General features: G+C 39.0%; 2 protein-coding genes across 4 annotated transcripts; both read right to left on the bottom strand.

Annotated features, from left to right (window-relative positions):
• Positions 1 to 14: 14 nt before the first annotated feature.
• Positions 15 to 9,924, bottom strand: LOC309712888 (uncharacterized protein). Of its 3 annotated transcripts, none has more exons than XM_082544055.1 (6): positions 9,693 to 9,924; positions 6,866 to 6,971; positions 4,850 to 5,944; positions 2,918 to 4,399; positions 1,640 to 1,724; positions 1,276 to 1,366 (listed from the first exon to the last, which is right to left on the bottom strand). In XM_082544055.1, exons 3-5 carry the CDS (start codon positions 5,835 to 5,837, stop codon positions 1,666 to 1,668), a joined length of 2,529 nt encoding a protein of 842 aa, XP_082400181.1. In that variant the 5' UTR covers positions 5,838 to 5,944; positions 6,866 to 6,971; positions 9,693 to 9,924; the 3' UTR covers positions 1,276 to 1,366; positions 1,640 to 1,665. The 3 variants fall into 3 exon arrangements, 2 of the variants coding, with proteins under 2 accessions (XP_082400180.1, XP_082400181.1); XR_014278443.1 differs by having other exon boundaries at positions 1,328 to 1,366; positions 1,640 to 1,858; XM_082544054.1 differs by lacking the exon at positions 1,640 to 1,724 and having other exon boundaries at positions 15 to 1,366.
• Positions 9,925 to 12,425: 2,501 nt separating this feature from the next.
• Positions 12,426 to 18,586, bottom strand: LOC309712381 (uncharacterized protein). The gene is made up of 3 exons (XM_082543108.1): positions 18,316 to 18,586; positions 16,797 to 17,064; positions 12,426 to 15,384 (listed from the first exon to the last, which is right to left on the bottom strand). Exons 2-3 carry the CDS (start codon positions 17,050 to 17,052, stop codon positions 13,778 to 13,780), a joined length of 1,863 nt encoding a protein of 620 aa, XP_082399234.1. The 5' UTR covers positions 17,053 to 17,064; positions 18,316 to 18,586; the 3' UTR covers positions 12,426 to 13,777.
• Positions 18,587 to 23,218: the final 4,632 nt, after the last annotated feature.

Here is a 23,218-nt window from a genome sequence, read left to right as displayed (position 1 = left end):
ACCTCATGAAGAAACAGACACTGGCAACTAAAACATCAACTGTAGCAGTAAGTAAACCTGTAACACTGTCAGACCAGAACTGGTTTAATGGTCCAAGTTCATAACTGATCAGGACAAATACGAACAGTTGAGAACATTTTATTATTTTGTGAACATTCAAACTTCCTCCAAAAGTTGCAATTTAAAAGACAATCATGTAGCTAAAAATTAAACTGAGTCTTTTCTTCTTCATTTAATTTTCAATGACAGAAAGACGATCTGCTTCCAGAACTTCCAATAACGACAGGTGGTCAGTTTTCTGAAAACCACTGAAAGAAGATTATACTTAAGCATTTCCAAACTGGTTCCCTCGGCAGAATTAGTGTAATATTGCATATTTAAGACTAGTTCCAAATAATGTCATGAAATTATATGATGTGATTAACACTAGAACCATAGTGGGGAGGAGGCAGATTGAACTGGTACCTGCTTCACCATGCCTACACCATTTTTAAAATACCAAAGGATCAAAATAAACCCCATTTGGTGGCTCTAGTGGTAAGTGTGAGAGTGTTTTCGAACTCATGATGAAAGCAAATTTGGACACAATAACAACTTAAGATGAAAAAAAAGAAAAATAATTTAGATGCAAGTTATGTGCTAACATAAAAATTCATCATTACTGACATTAATGACTTTCTATAGCACACTGAATCTCCTCTTGTGCAAATCTTTTACTGCAAGCACTACCATTTGAGTGCTTTTGGTTCTTGGTGTGCTTTAAAATTTGTATTTTGGTTAAACTCTCATCCACATAAACCAAACAGCTTGAAGCCCTTTCACCTACATGACTTGTCATCTTGAGTTGAGCAAACTCGAAAGCAGGAAAAGGATTTTTTTGGGCAGTGTTACATCCCAGACTCAGGAGCCCTGATCTCCTGCTAACCATTTTCTTCGGTTTCAGGTTCAGAATCTGACAATGGTTCCTGCCAGTCACCAACATCATCATCATCTTCATATTTATCATCAATACTGACAGTTCCAGCATTATGTGGCTGTAAATGACTTTTGAGATCTGTGTTTTTGCCTGGTTCTGGTCCCCCACAGTCCTCCCCATCTGTTTTCTGTTCAGCTGGGACACTGGGTGGAGGCTTTGTGTCAATATTGTCTTGATGAAGCTGTGAGAACTTGGATTTCTCCTCCTCCTCATCTTCACTCGTAACAGGAACGGCAGTAAATGGGTACATGGTGATTTTAACCTCCTCCATCAAATATAACTTCTTGTCTTCGCAACCAGCCAGAAGTTCCTTCTGCTCCTCCTTTACATGGAGGGGCTCTGGATCCTGGTCCTCTTGGATACAGGGAGTCTCTTCTGTGTGCCCGACATCTGCAGGAAAAACAACCAAACAACAACCAAATATTGACTAATTCAAGAAGTTTGGAAATAACTGGTAAAATCATAATTCAATTCTGATTTTATCACCCTGTGAAAACAAGTTTCAATATGCATATTTTAATGTACACTTCTATTCAGTTTATATTATATTATTTATATAGTGTCAAACAGTCACCTTAAGGCACATCATACTGTAAGGTAAAGACCCGGCAATGACAGAGAAAATGCCAACAATCAGACAACCTCCTATGAGCAAGAACTTACCATCAGTGGGAAGGAAAAACTCCCTTTTAACAGGAAGAAACTTCTGGCAGAACCAGGCTCAGGGAGGGGCGGCCATCTGCCGCAACTGGTTGGGTCAAAATGTTTTTCAGAATGCTGCTTAGGCCCAGTCTTTCAGAAAATAATAGCTGACACACCCTTCAGCACATCCATCTACTGTTCTATTAAGCCTCATGAGAAATGATCTCTGTGGAAGGGAACCTGTCAAGAAGCTATTGTTAATGAAGGGAAACAGGGAGAGGCTGAGGTATCAACATTTACACAAGAACTGGACTGAAAATTAGTGGCAACAGGTCTGATGGAGGGAATTCGAATTTGATCAAATCATCAGCAGAAAATACAGAGGCGGTCAGGAGAGAGGTACAATGGTGAGAGTCTAGAGCCATCTGTAAAACACGGTGAAGCTTCTGTTTATGGTTTGGAGCTGCATTACAGCCATTACCCAGACCTCAACACCACTGGAGCGCTGTGGGATCATCCCGGCAGAACAGAGCAAAAGCCAGAAACATGCAAAGAAGCTTTGACTGTTCTTTGCCTGAAGAACTATTCCTGAAGACTACTTAAAGAAATTACAGAAAGCTGCCTCAGAGAGTTCAAGCTGTGTTAAAGAATAAAGATGGTCACGCCAAGTACTGACTTTCAAGCCTGTAAGAATTGTTCAAACTCTGGTTTTGTCTCATATTTTCATGTATGTTCGCAGATATTTCAATAAGCCCCTGCACACATGTTCAATTTTTCTAGCAAAGTATAAAGAAATTGACTTCTGCACAGTACTGGACATGAAATACATTTCTTTTTTTCCCTAAGAAATCTAGCTTCCCACATCTAACACAATTTAATATGATGGTATTTGCATGTTTCATATTTTAGTATGTATATCAAGGAATAAATATTTACAATTACAATTTAAATGTGACCTCAAAATTCAGAATTTACTCAGTGGCCACCTATGCTCCACGACATGAGTAAAAGCGTTTTTTAAAGCACTTTGTCAACCAGTGGCATCATGTCCATGTAGCAGGTCTTGGCAGTGCAAATGTTATGCAGTTCTCTCAGAAGCCTGACTGCAATATGCAAAAGTTTAAAAATTCGTGAAATGTAAGAATTTTGGAACGGTTCCTCAATTCTCATCTCCAGTTAGAGCTAATATTGGAAAAAATCCATATGACACCCAAACATACTGGAGACAGTGCTATTACAAAGTGATTTAATATACTTGATGTACAGTAAAAATTGTTTACACAAATGTGTGTCACTTACCTACACTTCTTTTCATCTGCACCATTTCAGACGTGGCTGGTACCAGTTTTGGGGACTTTGAACCCACGGCGGTGGCTTCCACCAGGCGAACGCTCTTTTCTCCAGTGTGGACGCTCATGTGCCTCTTCAAAATCCCAGATTGTGTAAACCTTTTACTGCAAACATTACAACCGAATGGTTTCTCTCCTGTGTGGACTCTCATGTGTGCTGTAAGATTTCTCTTACACTTAAATGTTTTATTACACTTATCACAAACAAACGGCCTCTCTCCTGTGTGGATGCTTGCATGTCTCTTTAAAATAGCTTGCTCTAAAAATCGTTTACCACAAACGTCACAGCTATATGGTTTCTCTCCTGTGTGGATTCTGATGTGCGTCCTAAGATTTCTATTACAATTAAAGCTTTTGCCGCAAACATCACAAATGAACGGTTTTTCTCCGGTGTGGACTCTCATGTGTCTCTTAAAATGGTTCCTTTGCCTAAATTTTTTACCACAGACAATACAGCTGAAAGGTTTCAAACCAGTGTGGACGGCCTTGTGCCGGTTAAGATCGCCGAGCTGTGCAAACCGTTTACTACAATCACTGCAACCAAAGGGTTTCTCTCCTGTATGGATTCGCATGTGTCTATCGATGGTATACTGATGTCGAAAGCTTTTTCCGCAAACGTTACAACTAAATGGTTTTTCTCCGGTGTGGATTCTCATGTGTGCCTTCAGATTTCTTTTACTGGTACATTTTTGTCCACAGAGATCACAGTTCAGTGGGTTCGCTTCTCTTTGATTTCTGGCCTGTGATGCAGTTTTTTGCTTTCCTCTAAAACACGCACTATTAACCAAACAGTTCGAAGCCTTTTTTGCTGAACGGCGTGCCACATGCCTCTGAAGAGACTGCTTGTAAACAAACTGTTTATCACACTCAGAGCAGGTAAATTTCTTTTTGGCGGTTTTACGGTCCACATTACCTTTTACTACTGACTCAAGTGATTTCTTCTTCTTTAAACCCTTCTCATTGTTTTCAGTCCCACATCCACAATCTGACAAAGGCACCTGCCATTCGTCACCATCAATACTGACATCGGTCTCATAGGATTCTAAAACAATTCCATCAGTTTTTGGTTGTAAATTAATATTTAAATCCAGGTTCTTGTCTGCTTCTGGTAATCCACAGTTATCAGTTTCTGTTTTTATCTGTTTTGCTGAGCTACTGGTTGGAGGCTCTCCCTCTGTGTTGTTTTCAGATAATCTCTGATGAAGTTCTGAGGACTGTGACTTCTCTTCATCGTCTTCAGTTTTCACAGGAACAGCTGTGATTAGGACCTTGGTGATGTCAGCCTCTTCCTGCCCATCCAGCAGTTCCTCCTGTTCCTCTTTAATACAGAGGATGTCTGGATCCTGTTGGTCATGACTAGGGCTGCAGGAAACCTCTCCTTCAACCTGCAAGACCTGGACATCTGCAAGATGTCCAGGTCTTGCCGCTGTAGCTGAAACACACACACAATTATGGAAACATATGACACAAATCCTATTAAAGTTTTTAATATTACACAAATGATTTTGGAATCTAATACAAATTTTAAAATGAAAAAAAAAAACAACAACACAGAAAACCAAGTGTTTTCCACTGAAAACAATTGGCATTGTTACATATTAAATATCCATCCATCCATCCATTCGCTTCCGCTTATCCTTTTCAGGGTCGCGGGGGGCGCTGGAGCCTATCCCAGCTGTCATAGGGCGAGAGGCGGGGTACACCCTGGACAGGTCGCCAGTCTGTCACAGGGCTAACACATAGGGACAGACAACCATTCACACTCACATTCACTCGCACATTCACACCTAGTGACAATTTAGATTAATCAATTAACCTATCCCCACAAGCACATATTAAATATTTGTTGTATATTATAGACAGACTGATGTATGTCACTTACCTAGATCTCTTGTGTCTTGTGTCTGAACCAGCTGTGATGTGGGCCATGCAGATATGGCACCAGCCAATCGGAGATCTCTGGTTTGATCTGGCTGAAGACTCTTATTTCCTGTGTGGACGCTCATGTGTCTCTTTAAAATTCCTGGCTGTGAAAAGCTTTTTTTACAAACATCACAGCCGAACGGTCTCTCTCCTGTGTGGACTCTCATGTGTGTCTTCAGATTTCTCTTACAGTTAAATCTCTTACAACAAACATCACAACCAAATGGTTTCTCTCCTGTATGGACTCTCATATGTCTCTTGAAATGAATCCTCTGTCTAAATTTCTTATTGCAAATGCTACAGCTGAACGGTTTCTCTCCTGTGTGCACATTCTGGTGTCTCTTCAGAGACCCTGGATGGGAAAATCGTTTATTACAAACATCACAGCCAAACGGTTGCTCTCCTGTGTGGACTCTCATGTGTCGGTTTAGATTATACTGATTTCTAAAACTTCGTTCACAAATCTTACAACTAAATGGTTTCTCTCCTGTGTGAACTCTAATGTGCGTCTTAAGATTTGAGTCTCTCTTAAATTTCTGTCCACAGAAATCACAGCTGAATGGTTTCTCTTCTGTGTTTTCTGTCATCTGTGAATCTACAGTGTCACTGTCTTCAGGTCCAGAATTGGACAAAGCCTCCTGCCAACCATCATCAATGCAAACTTCAGTCTTATAAGAGTCTAAAGGCTTTCCATCAGTACTTGGATGTAGATGACTGTAAACATCTGGGTACCTGGTTGATTCTGGTCCTCCAACAGTTTCTGTTTTTATCTGTTTGGCTGAGCTGCTGTTTCGAGGCTCTGCCTCTATGCTGGCTTCAGCTGGTCCCTGATGAAGTTGTGAGAACAGAGGTTTCTCTTCATCACCCTCACTCATCACAGCAGTGATTGGGACCTTGGTAATTTCAGTGTCCCCTAACCCATTTAGCTGCTCTGCCTCCTGAGTCATCAAGAGCTCCTCCTGTTACTTCTTTATGTGAAGGAGGTCTGAGTCCTGCTGGTCCAGATTAGGGATGCTGGGAACTTCATTTTCAATCTGCAACATCTGCTGAACATCTGCAGGAAGCATTAAAACACATCTGTACATTATGCTCAACTGTCACTTTGCGTAGTTGCAAAGAGCCATACCAAATTTGTAATTTCTTTAGTATTTTTTTTTAATGTAATTTGAAATTGATTTGTGATTTTGGAGGACATTGGGGAATGACTTTGATATCCATAAAACAGACACCGACACTGTGCTGGTTAGAGCTCGGCCGATGGAGTATTTATAACACCAATACAAATATTTGGCAACTTAAAAAAAAAATCAGATGTTTTATTTTCTTCAGACACATGATATCAAAACAGCTTTTCCTAACACTTATTATGCGTAGTTATTCATCTACTCTGTTCAGATCAGCTGGTTGCTGTGTTTTTGGTGTTCCAAACATGTGCATTGCAAACAGGGAAGATGCTTTTACTTTACTTTATTTATATAGCACATTTAATAACAATAAAATGTTGGACAAAGTGCTGTACAAAGATTAAAAAATAATTAATTAATTAATTTTAAAAAAATGCAGACTGCCCTCTGGTGGACTGTCTGTGCAACAGCAACACTTATAAAGTGTTTGAACTGTGTTCCTCCTGTCTCTTCTTTACTTGTTCAACTTTCAAGGATCATTTGATTTATCAGCCATTGTCAGTCTGATTGGCTGGCAAATAGCTAATATCAGCTGATATTATCAGGCCATTGATAAGTTTTAGTAGTAATCAGGCAGTCTCACTTTGTGATTTACATTTAAAATAAGAGTTTTAACAACTCAAAAAATTCTGATGAATAATGAAAAGCTTTTCAAAAAAAGAATAAACAAATCTACTGTATAAAATGATTAGTGACAAGTATACATTATTAATTATCACTTCACTCTTTAATAATGCTTAATTAACACTTAACTAAGTGTTAATCAGTCATGTTATTATGGTGTCACTCACCCAGATCTCTCCTGACTTTTGCCGACTCAGACCTGAAGCGTGTGTGGTCATCAGGATGAAGGCTCTTTATTCGAGGCATCCCCACTGCAGAGCCCCTCACAGCTGGCTGAAATTATGATTGCACAAATCTCAATAATAAGTCGGTTACTCAATGCAATTACTTATGCAATAATACTTAGTGCAATAATCCTTTCTGTCATCGTTGTATTTTTACTCAGTTGTATATAGTATTTGTATTTGTATTCTATTTTTATCTTATTGTATATTTATTTTATTTTATTCTACTGTATATAGTATTTTATTTTATTCTATTCTGTACAGTTGTGTACTGTATTTATTCTTATTGTATTCTAATTTTTGCCTCATAACTTTTGCACTGTCCACTTCCTGCTGTGACAAAACAAATTTCCCACGTGTGGGACTAATAAAGGTTATCTTATCTTATCTTATCTTATCTTATCTTAATATAACCACTAAGAAACCTATGTGTACATGTAGATAAATTGTCACTTGGACAAGAAACAGTGATCGTAAAAAAAATTACACGATTTTTTTTAAGTGCCAATCCTGTATATATGGAAATATTTTATGTGCAAAAACAAACAGCTGTTTGCTTTTAAGTGTTAAAAGTGTCAAGTAAGATTTATTAAATACATGCAATAAAACACAGACAAGCTCATTCATTTTTATTTTTCTGTGAAACCTCAAAAGAAATAGTTTCACTTTAAAGTTGCCTACAATGTGTTTACGTTCCCTTTTTTAATCTTTTGAAAAGAACCCAATGTGAAAAATGTTTTGAAATAGGACAGTTCACAAGTTTCTTAAGTTGAGTGGAAAATGGTAGAAACAGAACCATTCTCATGCTGAATGGCATGAAGTTAATGAAACTGAATAATTCGTGCAGAGATGTTTGTCACTAGTCTAATAATGGATACCTTTACAAGTCTTAAACATCATAAATCAGGTACTTTTTACACGTGAGATCAAATCTGTCTGTGTGCAGCTCATGAACTAAAATCAGTTCAGCTGAGACTGAAGAAGTCACTTGGATGAGTGACGAAACGTTTCTCAAACAAAACGCTACGTCCAGATGAACAGAATCAACTTTTGGAGATGCTCTCTGCAGAGTTTTCAAATACTAATGAGCAATAAGAATAAATAGAAAGATTTTCAGCAGGACTTTTGTGTAACTTGCTTATCATTTTCACATTTAGCACAAAACATTGATGCCAGATGACCCAGCATGCAGCCTCAGATCCTCAGGGCCAGCCCTCCTATCGGGTCCAAAATCTAAAGGTGACCTCGACTTTGAAAGAACCTGCTGAGCAGATAAGGCTCACAGAATCAATAATCTCCTTTAAATTACGTCTGTAATTCTCATTCTCACCCAAAGCACTTTGTAAAGTTAATTTCTAGTGTTTCTGCGTATGGTAAATGGCCTGCATTTGTATAGCGCTTTACTAGTCCCTAAGGACCCCAAAGCGCTTCACACTACATTCAGTCATTCACCCATTCACACACTGGTGATGGCAGCTACATTGTAGCCACAGCTGCCCTGGGGCGCACTGACAGAGGCAGACACTGGCGCCACCGGGCCCTCTGACCACCACCAGTAGGCAAACGTGGGGTTAGCATCTTGCCCAAGGATATTTGGCAGCCAGGAGGCAGCCTGGGATCAAACCACCGACCTTCTGATTAGTGGCTGACCTGCTCTGCCACTTGAGCTAGAGCCTCCCCGTATATAAAGTGTGAGGTTACTGGCTTGTGATTTGCATTCATATGGTGCATATGAATGCAATGGCAGCATTTCTGTGATTAAACCTTTAATTTTCACTCTTCAATAAACAGCCAGTTATCTGTGCAAAAGGACAGAGTGAAATAAAACGCCCTGAACTGCCCTAATATCCTCTAAGACTTTGTTTCGGCTCAAACACAGGACCGAGTTTAAGCCTGGGTCCAGATCATGTGTTAGTCATAAAACACACCAACTGTGTTTGGAGTCCCTTAAGAACAAATAACGAGGATAAATTCCAAAAAATTACAATTACTTTTTGTGCCAAAAAGTGATCGAATGGCAAAAACTGATTTCCAAAGTTTCTGTATGTGTCAGAGGTAGACATTAGTTCAAACACAAGTAAGAGAAATGAGACACTGTAGACCGACTCTGAGAGTATTAGAAACGTGCGCACGGGTGAATGTCTCTCAGAAGACACACACACATACACTGAAAATAACAATGCAGAAGTATATCATGCTTATCTGACATCACACACTAAGGTAAGGAATGCATTATGTTCTCTTTAACAATAAGCTTGGTTATGTGAAAATATATGAACACACAGAATATAAGGCACACTTGATTATATTGTATTATAGAGATTTGGTTATATTGTATAATGTAGAAAAATCTCTTAACAGTATGCTTTCTTTAAGTGTAACATCTTCACGTATATTGGTAAATAGACTTCGATGAATATGGTTTAAAAGCGGTTATATGTTAAAAAACAAAACAAAAAAAACTGATTTTCAAGTATCTTTATAACTCGGGGTTATTGTACTTACATTATAACCAATCCGGTACTTTTTTGTCAACTTGAAATATGTTTACAGAACTATTGTTATATTTGTTGTCATTTCTGCTGTCCTCTTGGTCAGATGACGTTTTTTGACATTTTAATGTCAATGAGACTTTTTTTAACTGGATAAATAAAGGATATACCAGAAATCATCTTTTTACAGACGATCATTTTTAGGCACAACACCGGTCCATACAGGTAAAATCGGGACGCCTGTTTGCTGTCAGATATTCGCAGGAAGGGTCATTTACCTGTACAGGAGGAGGAAACAGGCAGCATCAGCCCGCCCGTCTTCCGCGGGGTCCTCCCGGGCGAGTTTCATTTCTGATCTCCGTGTTTTCGCTCCTTTACTTTACGATCCTCCTTTCCTCTGATTGTAACTTCTCAAACCTCTAAAACACAAGATACGTGACACGGAAATGAGGAGAAATCCCTCTACAAGCGAAACACAACACACGGCTAGTCTGTCCGACCTTTGTTTTGTTCCCCTCCGAAACACAGTGCACCGAGTAGACGGTTCCTACCCCCGTCATCACCCGCAGTAATTTACTGAACAGTAATGCATTCAGCTGACAAAAATATTCCTGTTGTTATTAGTCAATCAGATATTTTCCCCAGAAATCCTAAAATGTATTTAAATATAGTAAATAGAAAATAAAAAAATCAATGCCTGCTCTTTTTTTCTTCGACTTTCTTTGATAATTTTCTTATAATTTTGAACAGTTTTTATGCATTATGCTTCAATGTGGTCAAATACTGAAAATAATATTCATATTTTTTTAAGAAAGAAAAGAAAAGAAAAGAACAACACGTATGTCTCCCTATATAGGCCACTTCATTAGGTACACCTTGTTAGTACTGGGTTGGGCAAACTTGATGGAAACATTTTTATAATTTTGAGTGCAGTGCTCAATATCATGTTCACCAGTCAGAGTTTTTCAAACCTTGTGACATGGTGTATGTCATGTCGGGAGCAGCCATCAGAAGATAGGAACCCTGTGGTCATGAGGTGATGGACATGCTCAGTAACAACACTCAGGTAGGTGACATTTGACTCCCAGCTGTTACTAAGAAGCCAAACAATCACCTTCAAGATCCCTTAAACTGCTTTTCTTTATTCTGTTGCTCAGGTTCATCTGCAGCGGGTCATTTTGACCATGTCTACATGCCTAAATGCAGTGAGTTGCTGCTTTATGACTGGTTAATTAAATATTTGCTTTAATGAGCAGCAGAACAGGTGAACCTAACAAAGTGGCCGGTCAGTTTGCTAGTGAACGAAACACTTAGAGATCAGTGGTTCCCAAGCTTTTTTGCTAGCCCCCCATTTATGTTTACAATAAAATCTGCTTTCTTCCATTTGCGCAATGTCTCTAAAATTAGAAATATCCTGTATTAGAGTGAATAACTAGCTCATGCATTTATAATTTCTAGGCTGGACTGCTGTAAATCATTATTATCAGGATGTCCTAAAAACTCCCTTAAAAGCCTTCAGTAAATCCAAAATGCTGCAGCCAGAGTCCTGACAGGGACGAGAAAGAGAGAGCATATTTCTCCTATATTGCCTCCCCATTATTGGCTCCCTGTTAAATCCAGAATTGAATTCAAAATCCTGCTCCTCACATACAAGGTCTTAAATAATCAGGCCCCATCTTATCTTAATGACCTTGTAGTACCATATCACCCCACTAGAGCACTTCGCTCTCGCTCTGCAGGCCTACTTGTTGTTCCTAGAGTATTTAAAAGTAGAATGGGAGGCAGAGCCTTCAGTTTTCAGGCCCCTCTTCTGTGGAACCAGCTTCCAGTTTGGATTCAGGAGACGGACCCTATCTCTACTTTTAAGATTAGGATTCAAACTTTCCTTTTTGCCTTGCTTGACCCTGAATCCTACCTTAGTTATGCTGCAATATTTCTTCTACAGTCATCTTTCTCACTCACTATGTGTTAATAGACCTCTCTGCATTAAATCACACTTGTTATTAATCTCTGTCTCTCTTCCACAGTATGTCTTTATCCTGTTTTCCTTCTCTCATCCCAACTGGTAGCATCAGATGCCCCCTCCCTGAGCCTGGTTCTGCCGGAGGTTTCTTCCTGTTAAAAGGGAGTTTTTCCTTCCCACTGTCGACAAACTGCTTTCTCATAGGGGTCATATGAATGTTGGCTTTTCTCTGTATGTCTTATTGTAGGGTCTACGTTACAATATAAAGCGCCTTGAGGTGACTGTTCTTGTGATTTGGTGCTGTGTAAAACAAACAGAATTGAAGTCCCCAGACCTGAGTGCATCTTTGATGAAAATGGTATTGACACTGAAGTGGCTTTCAAAAGTCCAAATTAAAAAAAAAAAGCAGCACCATGAACGAGTACTATACACAGGTAATATAATATAATATTTTATTTATTTATTTATGTAGTTGGTTTCATCCAAGGAAAGGAAACGGACAAAGAACAGTGTCATAGATTCTGCTGCCTCTCTTTTACTGTAAAAATCCAACAGCACTGCCATCCTACATTTGTCTATCTACCTCTATGACCTGAAGTTCTCATACTGTCATCAGATTTCAGCAAGAAACAAACAAGTCAAACTTAAGCAAAAAAAGCAAAAGAAAAATGAGATTTAAAAAAAACTAAATAGATATGTAACAAAGTAAAACCTATTCTAATCATGCAGATTTTATGAACAGCAGAGTGGTAAATGTTTTTCTCTAAAAGGCATGAGGTGTTCCTTTTAGACACTCCAAAATTTTAAATTAAAATCCAGACTGCTTTTGAAATTGCTGGTTTGCAGCTTTTTCAAATGATCTTCTATGTTTCTCTGAAAATCTGGAACGTCTGTCTACAAGAGGCTTTTCTAGAAGTCACTGCTGCAGTGGTTCACTTACATTTTCTAACCTGGTCTCTGATTGACTTCTCTGTGTTTTCAGTGTGGAGAAATAATAAATGTTGAGGTGGAAAGCTGAAACCAAATAAAAGACTTTGAGTCTCCAAAGTATTTTTTATATTATTTAATGAACCTTTGAAACGGGATCAGATAGAAACCGAACAAGGTCTGTGAAGGCCTGATAACAAAGGCCAAAGTAAGAGAAACCCTCAGCGTTTAAAGCACAATGTCTGCAATTCATCATCAAACAAAACTTTAGCGATTTACTCAAGCAAACCACAGAAGAATCTCCTCCTTCTCCCTAGAAGCGCACACAGGGAGAGCATGTTTCACAGCTCCTGTGTGCATACACAAGTCAGATGACTGCTACACATAGAACAAAGAAGACGATCACATATCAGCAATTTATATGTGTAAACATTATACATCAGTGATCATCTTGTGTTCTTCTGCTACAGGAGTGTTTGTGTCTTATATTAATTAGATGTGTTTATATAGCTGTGACTTGATTAATATCAGAGTACATTTTATGAATGCAAATGTTTGCCTTCAACTGCATGCAATTAACTTTCTGTATTTCATATTTTATATCACTTTTCTACATTTCTTAGACAGTCAGCAGTCACTTTGCATCACATTTTGTTTAAAGTCGTATGCTTAAAATCACAACTGAAAAAAAAGCTCTTCATTGTGCTCTGCTCTGCTCCTCAACCCCCATACAGAGCTTTTATTTTCATGAACGGTGTTTCCAAACATGTCCTGTTGCTTTTAAAGTGACAGCTGCATAAATCAAAGTCATATTTGCTATTTTTTCTAAGCAAACCAGGCAGAAAGTTTCCAACAAAGCGAACATTTATCTGGACATCTGGACATGGTGAAATCAGGCGAGGCCAATTTGACATTGTTATGTTAGTCACTGATTCGACATTAAATTTAATGTTAATAGAGCTTCTTTGCCATTATTAATGCTGAGAACTAACAGCCTTACGGTGAGCTCACACTGTGCTTTGCTACAGGTCCAAGCACATTTCAGTTGTTCTGAACATCTCAGCTCGAGCACATTGAAGTTAGCTGATCACCCAGTGTGAGTACACTCTTAGTGTATTCATGTTAACCTATAGCTAGAGGTTTCTAGTATGATTTAATAAAGGCTCTGGTCATTAAGTCTCTAAAGTTAACACTGAAAATAAATACTATATGTATTTCCAGATCAGTTCCCACTATAGCTTTGCTTTGAACAATGTTGCATATTTAACATATGTAACTGTCATACAGTAAACACAGATTTGGTCATAGTAAAAATTTCCAATTAAAAAACTCCCCAACAAATTTTCATTAATCTTTCATCACAACCAGAGGGTGGTATTTAACATGATCACAACAAAACGATTTCCCTCAGGTATGTCTTGAAATGTTTTTTACATTTTAATCTTTCACCATATTAAGAACAACTGAATGTTCTTATGTGTGGATACTCTGGTGTCTTGTTAGATCCTCTACTCGTAAATATCTTTTCTTACAAACGTCACAACCAAATGGTTTCTTTCCTGCGTGAATTAGCATGTGTCTCTTCAGTATTCCTAGCTGTGCAAACTGATTGCCACAAACTTCACAAACAAATGGTTTGTCTCCTGTGTGGACTTTCATGTGTGTCTCATAATTCCTCTTATTGTTAAATCTTCTATTGCAAATGTCACAACCAAATGGTCTCTCTGCCATGTGAACTTTCATGTGCCTCCTTAAAATTCCCATCTGTGAAAATCTTTTACTACAAACATCGCAACCAAACGGTTTCTCTCCTGTATGGACTCTGGTGTGCATCTCAAGATTTCGCCTAGTGTTAAATCTTTTACCACAAACATCACAACCAAAAGGTCTCTCCCCTGAATGGACATTCATGTGTCTCTCGAAATACTTTTTCTGGGTAAAATTTATATCACAAATACTACAGTTAAATGGTTTGTCCACTGAATGCACAGTCTCATGTCTTTTGAGATCACCTAGTTGTGAAAATCTTTTATGACACACTCCACAACCAAACGGTTTCTCCCCCGTGTGGAGTGCTTTGTGCATCTTCAGATTTCCCTCTTGGTGAAATCTTTTGCCACAAAAATCACAACCAAATGGTTTCTCTCCTGTGTGGAGTCTTTTGTGCATCTTCAGATTTCCCTCTTGGTTAAACCGTTTCCCACAAGACTCACAACTAAATGGTTTCTCTCCCGTGTGAATTCTCATATGCGTCTTGAAATTTAAACTCTGTGTGAATCTTTTGTCACAAACACTGCACGTGAAAAGCTTCTCTCCAGTGTGGATTCTCATGTGTGTCTTAAGATAATACTGATCTCTAAATTTTTTTTCACAAACATCACAGCTAAACGGTTTCTCTCCTGTGTGGCCTCTCATGTGTCTATTAAAGTTGTAGAGATCTCTAAATTTTTTTTTACAAACATTGCAGCCAAACGGTTTCTCTCCTGTGAGGACTGTCATGTGTGACTCTGCATTTTGCTTCACCCATTTCTTACTAACCAAACAGCTGGTAGACCCTTCTGCTGACTCCCTTCTCATATCACTTTTTACTCCTGACTCATCAGTACCGCTCTCCTTCCAGCCACTGTCACTGTCTTCTGTTTCAAGTTCAGAATCCGACCAATGTTCCTGCCAGTGATCATCGTCGTCTTCATCATCGTCATCATCAATACTGACTTCAGTTTCATAAGAGTCTGAAGCCTTTCCATCAGCCCTCGAGTGTATATGAGTGTTCAGATCTGCGTTCCAGGCTGTTTCTGCTGCTTCACAGTCTTCTGCATCAGTTTCTGTTTTTATCTGCTTAGCTGAGCTGCTGGTTGGAGGCTCTGCCTGGAAGAACTTGGGTTTTTCTTCATCATCTTCACTCTTTATGGAAACAGCAGTTAATGGGAACCTGGTGATGTTATCCTCTTCTGGCCTATTAAGCTGTTCTCCCTCACAACCAAGTAGGATTTCCTCCTGTTCCTCCTTAATGTGGAGGAGGTCATCATGGCATGAGCTCCAAGGAACCTCTTCTTTAATCACCAAGATCTGCTGGACATCTGCAGGGAGCAATAAAGACACAAGCACAGCTGTGACTGTGTACTGACACATTTTCTTGGACCGCTTATTAATATTTAGAGCAATATAAATATTTTTTGCAACTTTTCTTGGAAACTGAGTAAAATTAATAATTGTGTAATTATGTTCATCTCACCTTTATTGCGTCATCAAAACACTGACAAGGGCTTTAAAAAAATGAAAGACTATGTAGATCAAGTTATACATTTCCATAAAATGTGTAAGATATTTAGATTATAACATTTGATCTGAAGATATCCGCAGACTTCAAATATTAGCCTTTCAATTGAGTAACAAAAAATAAATACAATTGAAAAAAAGGACTATTAAGCTCAGAACAGATATCTTTTCATATTCATGTATGGGTGGGATTTGACCAGGAGACAGATCAAATGAAATGATTGAAAACATATAAAGAGCTAATACAAGTCTTATCAGAACTACTGTTCAAAGAGTTAATCATGAAGATATTTACATCAATACGAGAAAGCTTTTGGTTGTAGGGTGTGTCATAAAAGATTTTCACAACTAGGTGATCTCAAAAGACATGAGACTGTGCATGCATGGAGGGTTTCACCCCAAGTACAATACCTAGAGACAGTACGCTAAGCGGAAGAAAGGAGGCCGGGGACTGGTCAGTGTCAGTACCACAGTCCAGGATGAGACAAGTCCAGGATGAGACAAGTACATAAGGTGGCGAGAAGATGGCCACAACACCTCAAACAGCAAAAACCCAAGAAAGAGGAGGAAGAGGAGGCACCATCACGGAAGGACAGGTCCCTACACGGTATGTACCACCAGCAGATAGAGGAAGTGGCTAACATCCAGAAATTCTACCAGTGGCTGGGCAAAGTTGGACTGAAAGACAGCACAGAGACACTAATGATGGCAGCACAGGAACAGCGTTTAGCGGTTGTTTTTAAGAAGCAGTATAAATGTAAACCACTGTCCTTTTCAACATCACCTAGTAGCTTTGAACTGAGTGTGTTTGAGCTAGGGCGCTCTCACACAGTGCTCTGTGCTGTGGTTTACAGACCCCTCAAATACAATAAGGACTTCTTAAATGACTTTTCTGATCTGTTGGCTGAAATTATGCCAAAATATGATCATGTCCTTATTGTTGGGGACTTCAATATTCGCGTGTGCTGCCCTGACAAGCAAATGGCAAAGGAATTTTTAAATCTTACTGACTCTTTTTTAAATCCCAGGAACAACATCCGAGATCTCCAGCAGCAAAGATTATGCGCAGGACCCTCAAGCTCCCAGGCCTCTGGTAGAGAACCCGAGCTTGAAGGATAAAGACCTCCAACAGACGTGGGAGCGGAATTTTATTTAAATTTTTTTTACTGCAAAAATAATGTTTGCAAGATCAAATGAGCCAAATTCCTGATACCTGCAAGCTGTGAAGCAGCAGAAGAAGAAGACAAGCCTGGAGGCTCTCCCTCGTTTTTCTCTTCAGCTGGGCTCTGATTACTCTGTGAGAACTGGGGTCCGTCTTCATCATCTTCACTCTTCACAGCAACATCAGTGACTGAGAACCTGATGTAGTCAGCTTCGTCCGAGTCATTGAGCAGATCCTCCTGTTCCTCCTTAATATTGCCGAGGTCCAGACTCATGCTCCAGGGAACTTCTTCCTCAGACTGCAACATCTGCAGGAAACACTGAAACACACATGCACACTGTGTATTCAAACAGGTCCTCAGTGCATAAATTGCAGCTATAACGATTTGAAACTGTAATTACACAATTAATTACACAAATATCTGTATCTCAAAATTATTTTAAAAAAGGGTTGTTTTTTTTTGCCACTGCACACATTTTTGCCATCTGAGAATGACTGTAAGTATTTACCGTCGCCTGCTGGAAGCCAAACCTGTCCAGCTCTGATTCTTGCTGACTGCGATGACTCTCACAAAGATTGTTGAAAGGTTTCAATTAACTGTCATGAAATTCATGAAAGCAGGCAGATTGCCAGCATGTTGGAATCAGTCAGAGTCAACTCACCCACTCTATCAATAAGGAAACACTCAAACCTGAGTTTCTAAGGTCTGTGTCAGGTATGTCGACTTTCAGAGGTCAGCGATTTCTCAGCAGTGAGCACACAGAGCGGCATTCATGTTTCGTTCTTTCTTTAGTTTCTCCATAACAGAAAGATGCCTTACTTTATACATTAATAAGCACTGTTACATAACATATATCTGTGAATGCAGCTATTCACCAGTCTGTCTTAGTACGTGAAAGTTACAGTATGTTAGAGTTGGTTAAACTAATATGCAGAGTACTCAGTACAATCAAACACAACAATACGATTGGTTTAACATGCCAGAATTAAACCCGTCATCCACTCAGCACTATTTGATTAGCTGTGACACTTAACCTCAGTATTAAATATAAGATGTCGCCAAAATGCAACAGCACAGAACGGACTCACAGAAAATCTCAGTGAAGGCGGAAAACTGGATCATCTCTTCAGCAGGACATTACAGGGTAATAAATTTCACTTTATGTATGTTTCTATTTATTATTTATAAAACTGGTAACGAGGTGATAATGCATGCATTAAACAACATATTGCAGACATGTTGGGCTGCTTCTTTCTGCAGCTTCACCTCAGCAGAGCCACTTCCGCCCTCACACTAATATCTGACTTCTCTTTCACACCCGGACTGCATAACGTTTTTCACTGAGGTCGAAGGGAACGATTAATAAAATTGGTAGGACATTATTATTACTATTATTATTTGGCTTAATCGACCACGCCCACAGACTTCTCCTCAGGATTTCCCGAGTGCCACGTCTCCTCCTTACGTTATGTCTCTGAGCACATGTGCTGCCTGCTGCAGCTTTTCGCTCGTGCACATGAGCAGCTACCAAAGAACAAACTGCATCCACACACAGACAGAATAAATTACCTGTGCAGCAGACCCGGACAGCTTCAGCGTCACTCTGACCTCGGTCCGTCTTCACTGACGCCCACCTGGGTGAGCCGCTTCCGGCGGATGCCTCTCCAGGTTTGTGTTTGTGACGCTCCAAAACTTTGCTCCGTGTTAATCAATCACGAGGATTTTCCTGCATCTATCTGCAGCATCGATCCCGCAGCAAGAAGGCCAACTACATGACAGCAAGTCCCGCTTTTATTTTCTTCCCTCCTGCAACACAGTCCAGACAACAGACTGTTCCTACGCCCGTGCTATGTCATCATAGAAGATGACCAGCATTATGACGGTGGAAGTATAAAAATAGTCAGTATTAGAATCATATTAAACTGCCAAGTCACGATGACTCATTAAAGCCCACACTCCTACTGTATTTGGTGATGCACTGGATTATTTTAGATACTGCTGGATAGTTTCACATATAAAAAAATATGGTACTATTTAAATTTGTTCATTCATATCTTTTAAATCTAAACTAGCAACTAAACGTTTGTACTAAATGTTAGCTGCAGTATTTTAACATGGAAATACATAACATCAAGCACATAAAAACCCGACTGAGACAAAAATAGAGAGGTGAGTCTGAGATGGTTTGAGCATGCACAGAGGAGGGATAGTAAAGAAAGGATGTTAAAGATGGAGCTGCCAGGCAGGAGGAAAAGAGGAAGACCTCAAATAAGATTCATGGATGTGGTGAAGGAGGACATGCAGAGAGTTGGTGCGACAGGTAGATGATCGACCATGGAAACCCTAAAGATCCTAAAGGAAACGGCCAAAAAAGAAAACATAAAAAGTGAACTTAAATATAATACTTAATTAAATTTACTTGGTTACTTTCCAATACTGTATTCCTTTTTCTTTTGTATTTTATTTTGTTGATAACCAACAATGTTACTCAAAGGGACAAGCAAAGCATCATTGTGCACATAGTAAAAAAGAAACAGAAAAAATGCTGAATAAAGCTTTGGACAATACGATATAACAGACTATGTTTGTGTCACCTCCTGAAAAGAAACCCACAAAAGAAAGAAAAACATACACAAACAAGTTTATCTCACTCCAGTCTCAACTTTAGTCAAACCAACTGCAAAAAATATGTAACCACGCATTCACCGTATCATCATCATAGACAATTTCAGGAGTTTCTGGTTATTGCATAGTAACGATTACTAAGCAGTATGTTTTTCTTTGCAAACAGGACATGGGATGCATGAATTCAAATTGTATTAATCAAATGAATTCTTTTGATTTCAGTGTACTGGTTCGAACCACAGGGTTGAGTAGGTGACCTGTGTACTTTATCATCTTGATAGCAAGTAACAGTTGTTAATGGGATGGCTCAGAGGTGGACTGGCAGTGTTGCCTCACAGCAACAAGATTCCTGTTGAGATCCTAGCAGAAGTTTACACGTTCTTCCTGTCCCTGGAGTCTCCTTCAGCTACTCCAGCTTTCTCCCAAACACATGCACATCAGGAACATCTGTGATTGTAAATTAGCCAAAAAAATATTTAAATAAAGCCTCAAAAGTGTACAGTAAATCATGATATATACTACGTTCAACTGATGCAGGCTACAAAACTGTACTGTGTAGACAATCCTAACCAAAGCAGTGATTTGCTTTTGCAAATGTGTTACCCATTTATACTGTTAAATATTGGTTTCAAATTTTCTTTCACTATGGTACCTGTTATTGACAAGAGGACAACTTAAGTGTGCAGGTTTCACTATACAGTGCTGTGTCAAAGTATTTGCCATCTTCCTGATTGTTTAAAGAATAAAATAAAATAGATTATAATAGAATAGAATAGTTTTTTTTCACTGCTGATCCCCAGACCCTAACTACTACTCATTACTGCCCTCAGTTAATGATTCAAGAAAAAGAAAGAGACTGGGCAAAATGGCATTCATGGGGCAGCTCCAAGGAGAAAACCACTGCTGACCAAAAGGAACCCGAAATTCTAGATAAAGTCTGGACTTAAATCACATACGCTCTGGTGTGATCTTAAACAGATCATGATGGAAAACCCTGCACCGTTGCTGCCAGTGGTGGCACAATCAGTTATCAGGTTAAGGAGCCAATTACCTTTTCACATAGGGTCAGGTTTGGATAGCTTTTTTCCTTAATAAATAAAATCATAATTTAAAAAAAAATGCATTTTGTATTTACAATTGTTATCTAGGTCTAGTATTAAAAGTTGCTTAATAATCTGAAACATCTAAGTGTAACAAATATGCAAAAAAGTAAGAAATCAGGAAGGCGGCAGCACTGCACATTATGCAATTTCACGAATCTGGTTGCTAGGGCAACTTGGCTAATAGACAACTTCAATTTGTTACATTATGAAAACAATTATGAACTCGTGTATAAATGGTTTCTAATATTAATTTGAAGATAAACATGTTTTAATAAAGGAGATGGTGATATAAATGAATTCATTGTTTTTTCTTTAGCAGGAAAGCAAACATCTGTTTTTATTTTTGACGAGTTTTCCTTTAATACATGTCTGCATAAAGGTTTGATGTTCTGTAACCTAGCACCACCTTTAATAGAGCAGATAGGATGCATCAGGTTGTGACGATAATTAAGTTTCCTAGCAACTGTTGCTAAGGAACCTGGTGGCTCCATGGCTCAGTCTACTTAAAATAACACTTGTGCCAAGATTCATGTTTTCTTTCACTAATTGAGCAATTCTGGCTCTACTTTGCATCCATCACATAGAATAAGACATCGCCTCAATCGGGCGATGGGGGTATGTGGTGTGGCGTGTTCTGCGGTGCCGTGCGGACGCACCTGCACGGCACCCGCAATCACACCCACCGTGTTAAAACACGGGGACTCAGGGCTTGGTGGTTGTTGTGGTGGTGTGACAAATGTTAAATAAAGATGGCTCAAAACACAGATCTGTGGTCCCCCCGTGCCTTAATTCCACCACAATCACCTTGGGTCAACACACCTGAATCAAATGATTAGTTCATTACCAGGCCTGAGCAGAACTTCAAGACATGTTGAAGAGGTCATTTAGCTGTTTAAATCAGCTGTGTTGGATAAAGGACACATCTAAAACCTGCAGGACATTGGTCCCTGAGGCCTGGAGTTCCCCACCCCTGCTGTAGGACCATGGTGGGGAGCATTCGGACAGAGGTCCTGCAGGCCCAGGTAGAACAAAAAGTTTCCATCTTTTTCCTAGATTTGAACCCAGAAACTTTTTCCTGTGAGGCAACAGGTCTATCCACTGTTCCACTTTAATATTATTTTAAAATTCACAAAGATGATGTTGCCATTAGCAGGAAATGCCACTGTTGTGTAAAATGGTGCATGGGTGAATGTTTCTAGTAACAAAACAGAGTTTATAGACCAAGATATTTTCTTTATTCCATTAGAGGCTGTTAAACTTATTAAAACTGTGCTGGTCAGACAGTCTTGGTTGTTAGATTATGTTCCAGAACAGTTTACTGAGTGACCATGCAGCATCACCAAGAAGCAAACCTTTGGATGACATAACAAATTAAGCATCTGTAGACTAATTTGTTCCAATCCATACAATCACTGGAGCCATGCGGTCAGAATGCATATGAGTGACAGCTTCCTACAGTTTTCTACCAGAGAATTATGTGAATGGGTCGATTTTTAACCCTGACCTGGCCTGGTTTTGTTGCCTAAAACTAACCAAATGATTTTGTTATCAAAACATATCCAAACCTAGATTTGAAATAGACTTTTAAAAGAAAGTGATACATTAATTAAGTTAAAAAATGCTGTTTTTTTGGTTTCACAAAGAGCCCAGTCTCCTGGAACAAAATGCTGTGAGTGATCCACAATGAATTCCTCCCTGCTTTGACTCTGTTACTTTTCATGCCACTCCACCTGATGCGTAGACTTTCTAGCAGATTAACACCATGAAAGCAACATCTCCATACTCTTACTGCAGACTTTATTTAACTGACGAGTTCCTAGTTTAACTAAAGCCAAAATTGCACAGCTTAGATCATCTACATATTTTCTTTTGAAACCGGAACTATGAAATTTCATAAATCTTTCCCCACAATTACATGACGGCATCTCATGTGTCTCTTCAGACTTCCCTCTTCATTAAATCTGATAACACAAATGTCACAACCAAATGGTCTCTTTCCTGTGTGAATTCTTAAGTGGTTCTTAAGATTGCTGTTAGACTTTAATCTTTTGCCAAAAACATCACAAATGGCCTTTCTTATGAATGAACACGCTTGTGCAACTTAAGAATCCCCTTACAGTTAAATCTTTTACCACAGATGTCACAACTGAACGGTGTCACTGCTGTGTGGATTCTGATGTGCCTCTTCAAAATACCTGACTGAGAAAAACTTTTACTACAAAGAGCACAACCAAATGGTTTCTCTCCTGTGTGAACGCTCATGTGTATCTTAAGGCTTCTGTCACACTTAAGTCTTTTACCACAAATTTCACAAACAAATGGTTTTTCTCCCGTGTGAAAGGTCTTGTGTAGTTTAAGATTTCTGTTACAATTAAACCTTTTACCACAAGTATCACAACAAAATGGTCTCTCTCCTGTGTGGACGCTCATGTGCATCTTGAAATGTATCCTCTGTGTGAATTGTTTGTCACAATCAGCAGATTTTAATTGTTTCTCCACAGTGTGAACAATCATGTGTCTCCTTAGATCCCCTGTTTTTGAAAATCTTTTAGGACAAACTTCACAGTAAAATGGCTTTTCTCCTGTGTGGATGCTCATATGTGACTTCAGAATCCTGAGCTGTGAAAATCCTTTGCTACAAACATCACAAACAAACGGTCTTGTGCCAGTGTGGACACTCATGTGCGTCTTTAAATGTATCCTCTGTGAGAATTTTTTATCACACAAACTACAACCAAATGGTT

Source organism: Aulonocara stuartgranti (assembly GCF_965226115.1).
Source record: "Aulonocara stuartgranti genome assembly, chromosome: 8".
Taxonomy (NCBI): Eukaryota; Metazoa; Chordata; class Actinopteri; order Cichliformes; family Cichlidae; genus Aulonocara; species Aulonocara stuartgranti.
This window is presented reverse-complemented; position numbering and strand designations above follow the sequence as displayed.

Bases quoted from the DNA above. Each gene is read 5' to 3' on its own strand.
- LOC309712381 (XM_082543108.1), bottom strand. From the start codon at position 17,052: ATGTTGCAGTCTGAGGAAGAAGTTCCCTGGAGCATGAGTCTGGACCTC. The intron at 15,385-16,796 runs GTATCAGGAATT...TGCTCCCTGCAG, and splicing joins TGCTGCTTCACAGCTTGCAG to ATGTCCAGCAGATCTTGGTG.
- LOC309712888 (XM_082544054.1), bottom strand. From the start codon at position 5,837: ATGACTCAGGAGGCAGAGCAGCTAAATGGGTTAGGGGACACTGAAATT. The intron at 4,400-4,849 runs GTAAGTGACATA...TGTGTGTTTCAG, and splicing joins ACAAGACACAAGAGATCTAG to CTACAGCGGCAAGACCTGGA. The intron at 1,367-2,917 runs GTAAGTGACACA...TTTTTCCTGCAG, and splicing joins GCAGATGAAAAGAAGTGTAG to ATGTCGGGCACACAGAAGAG.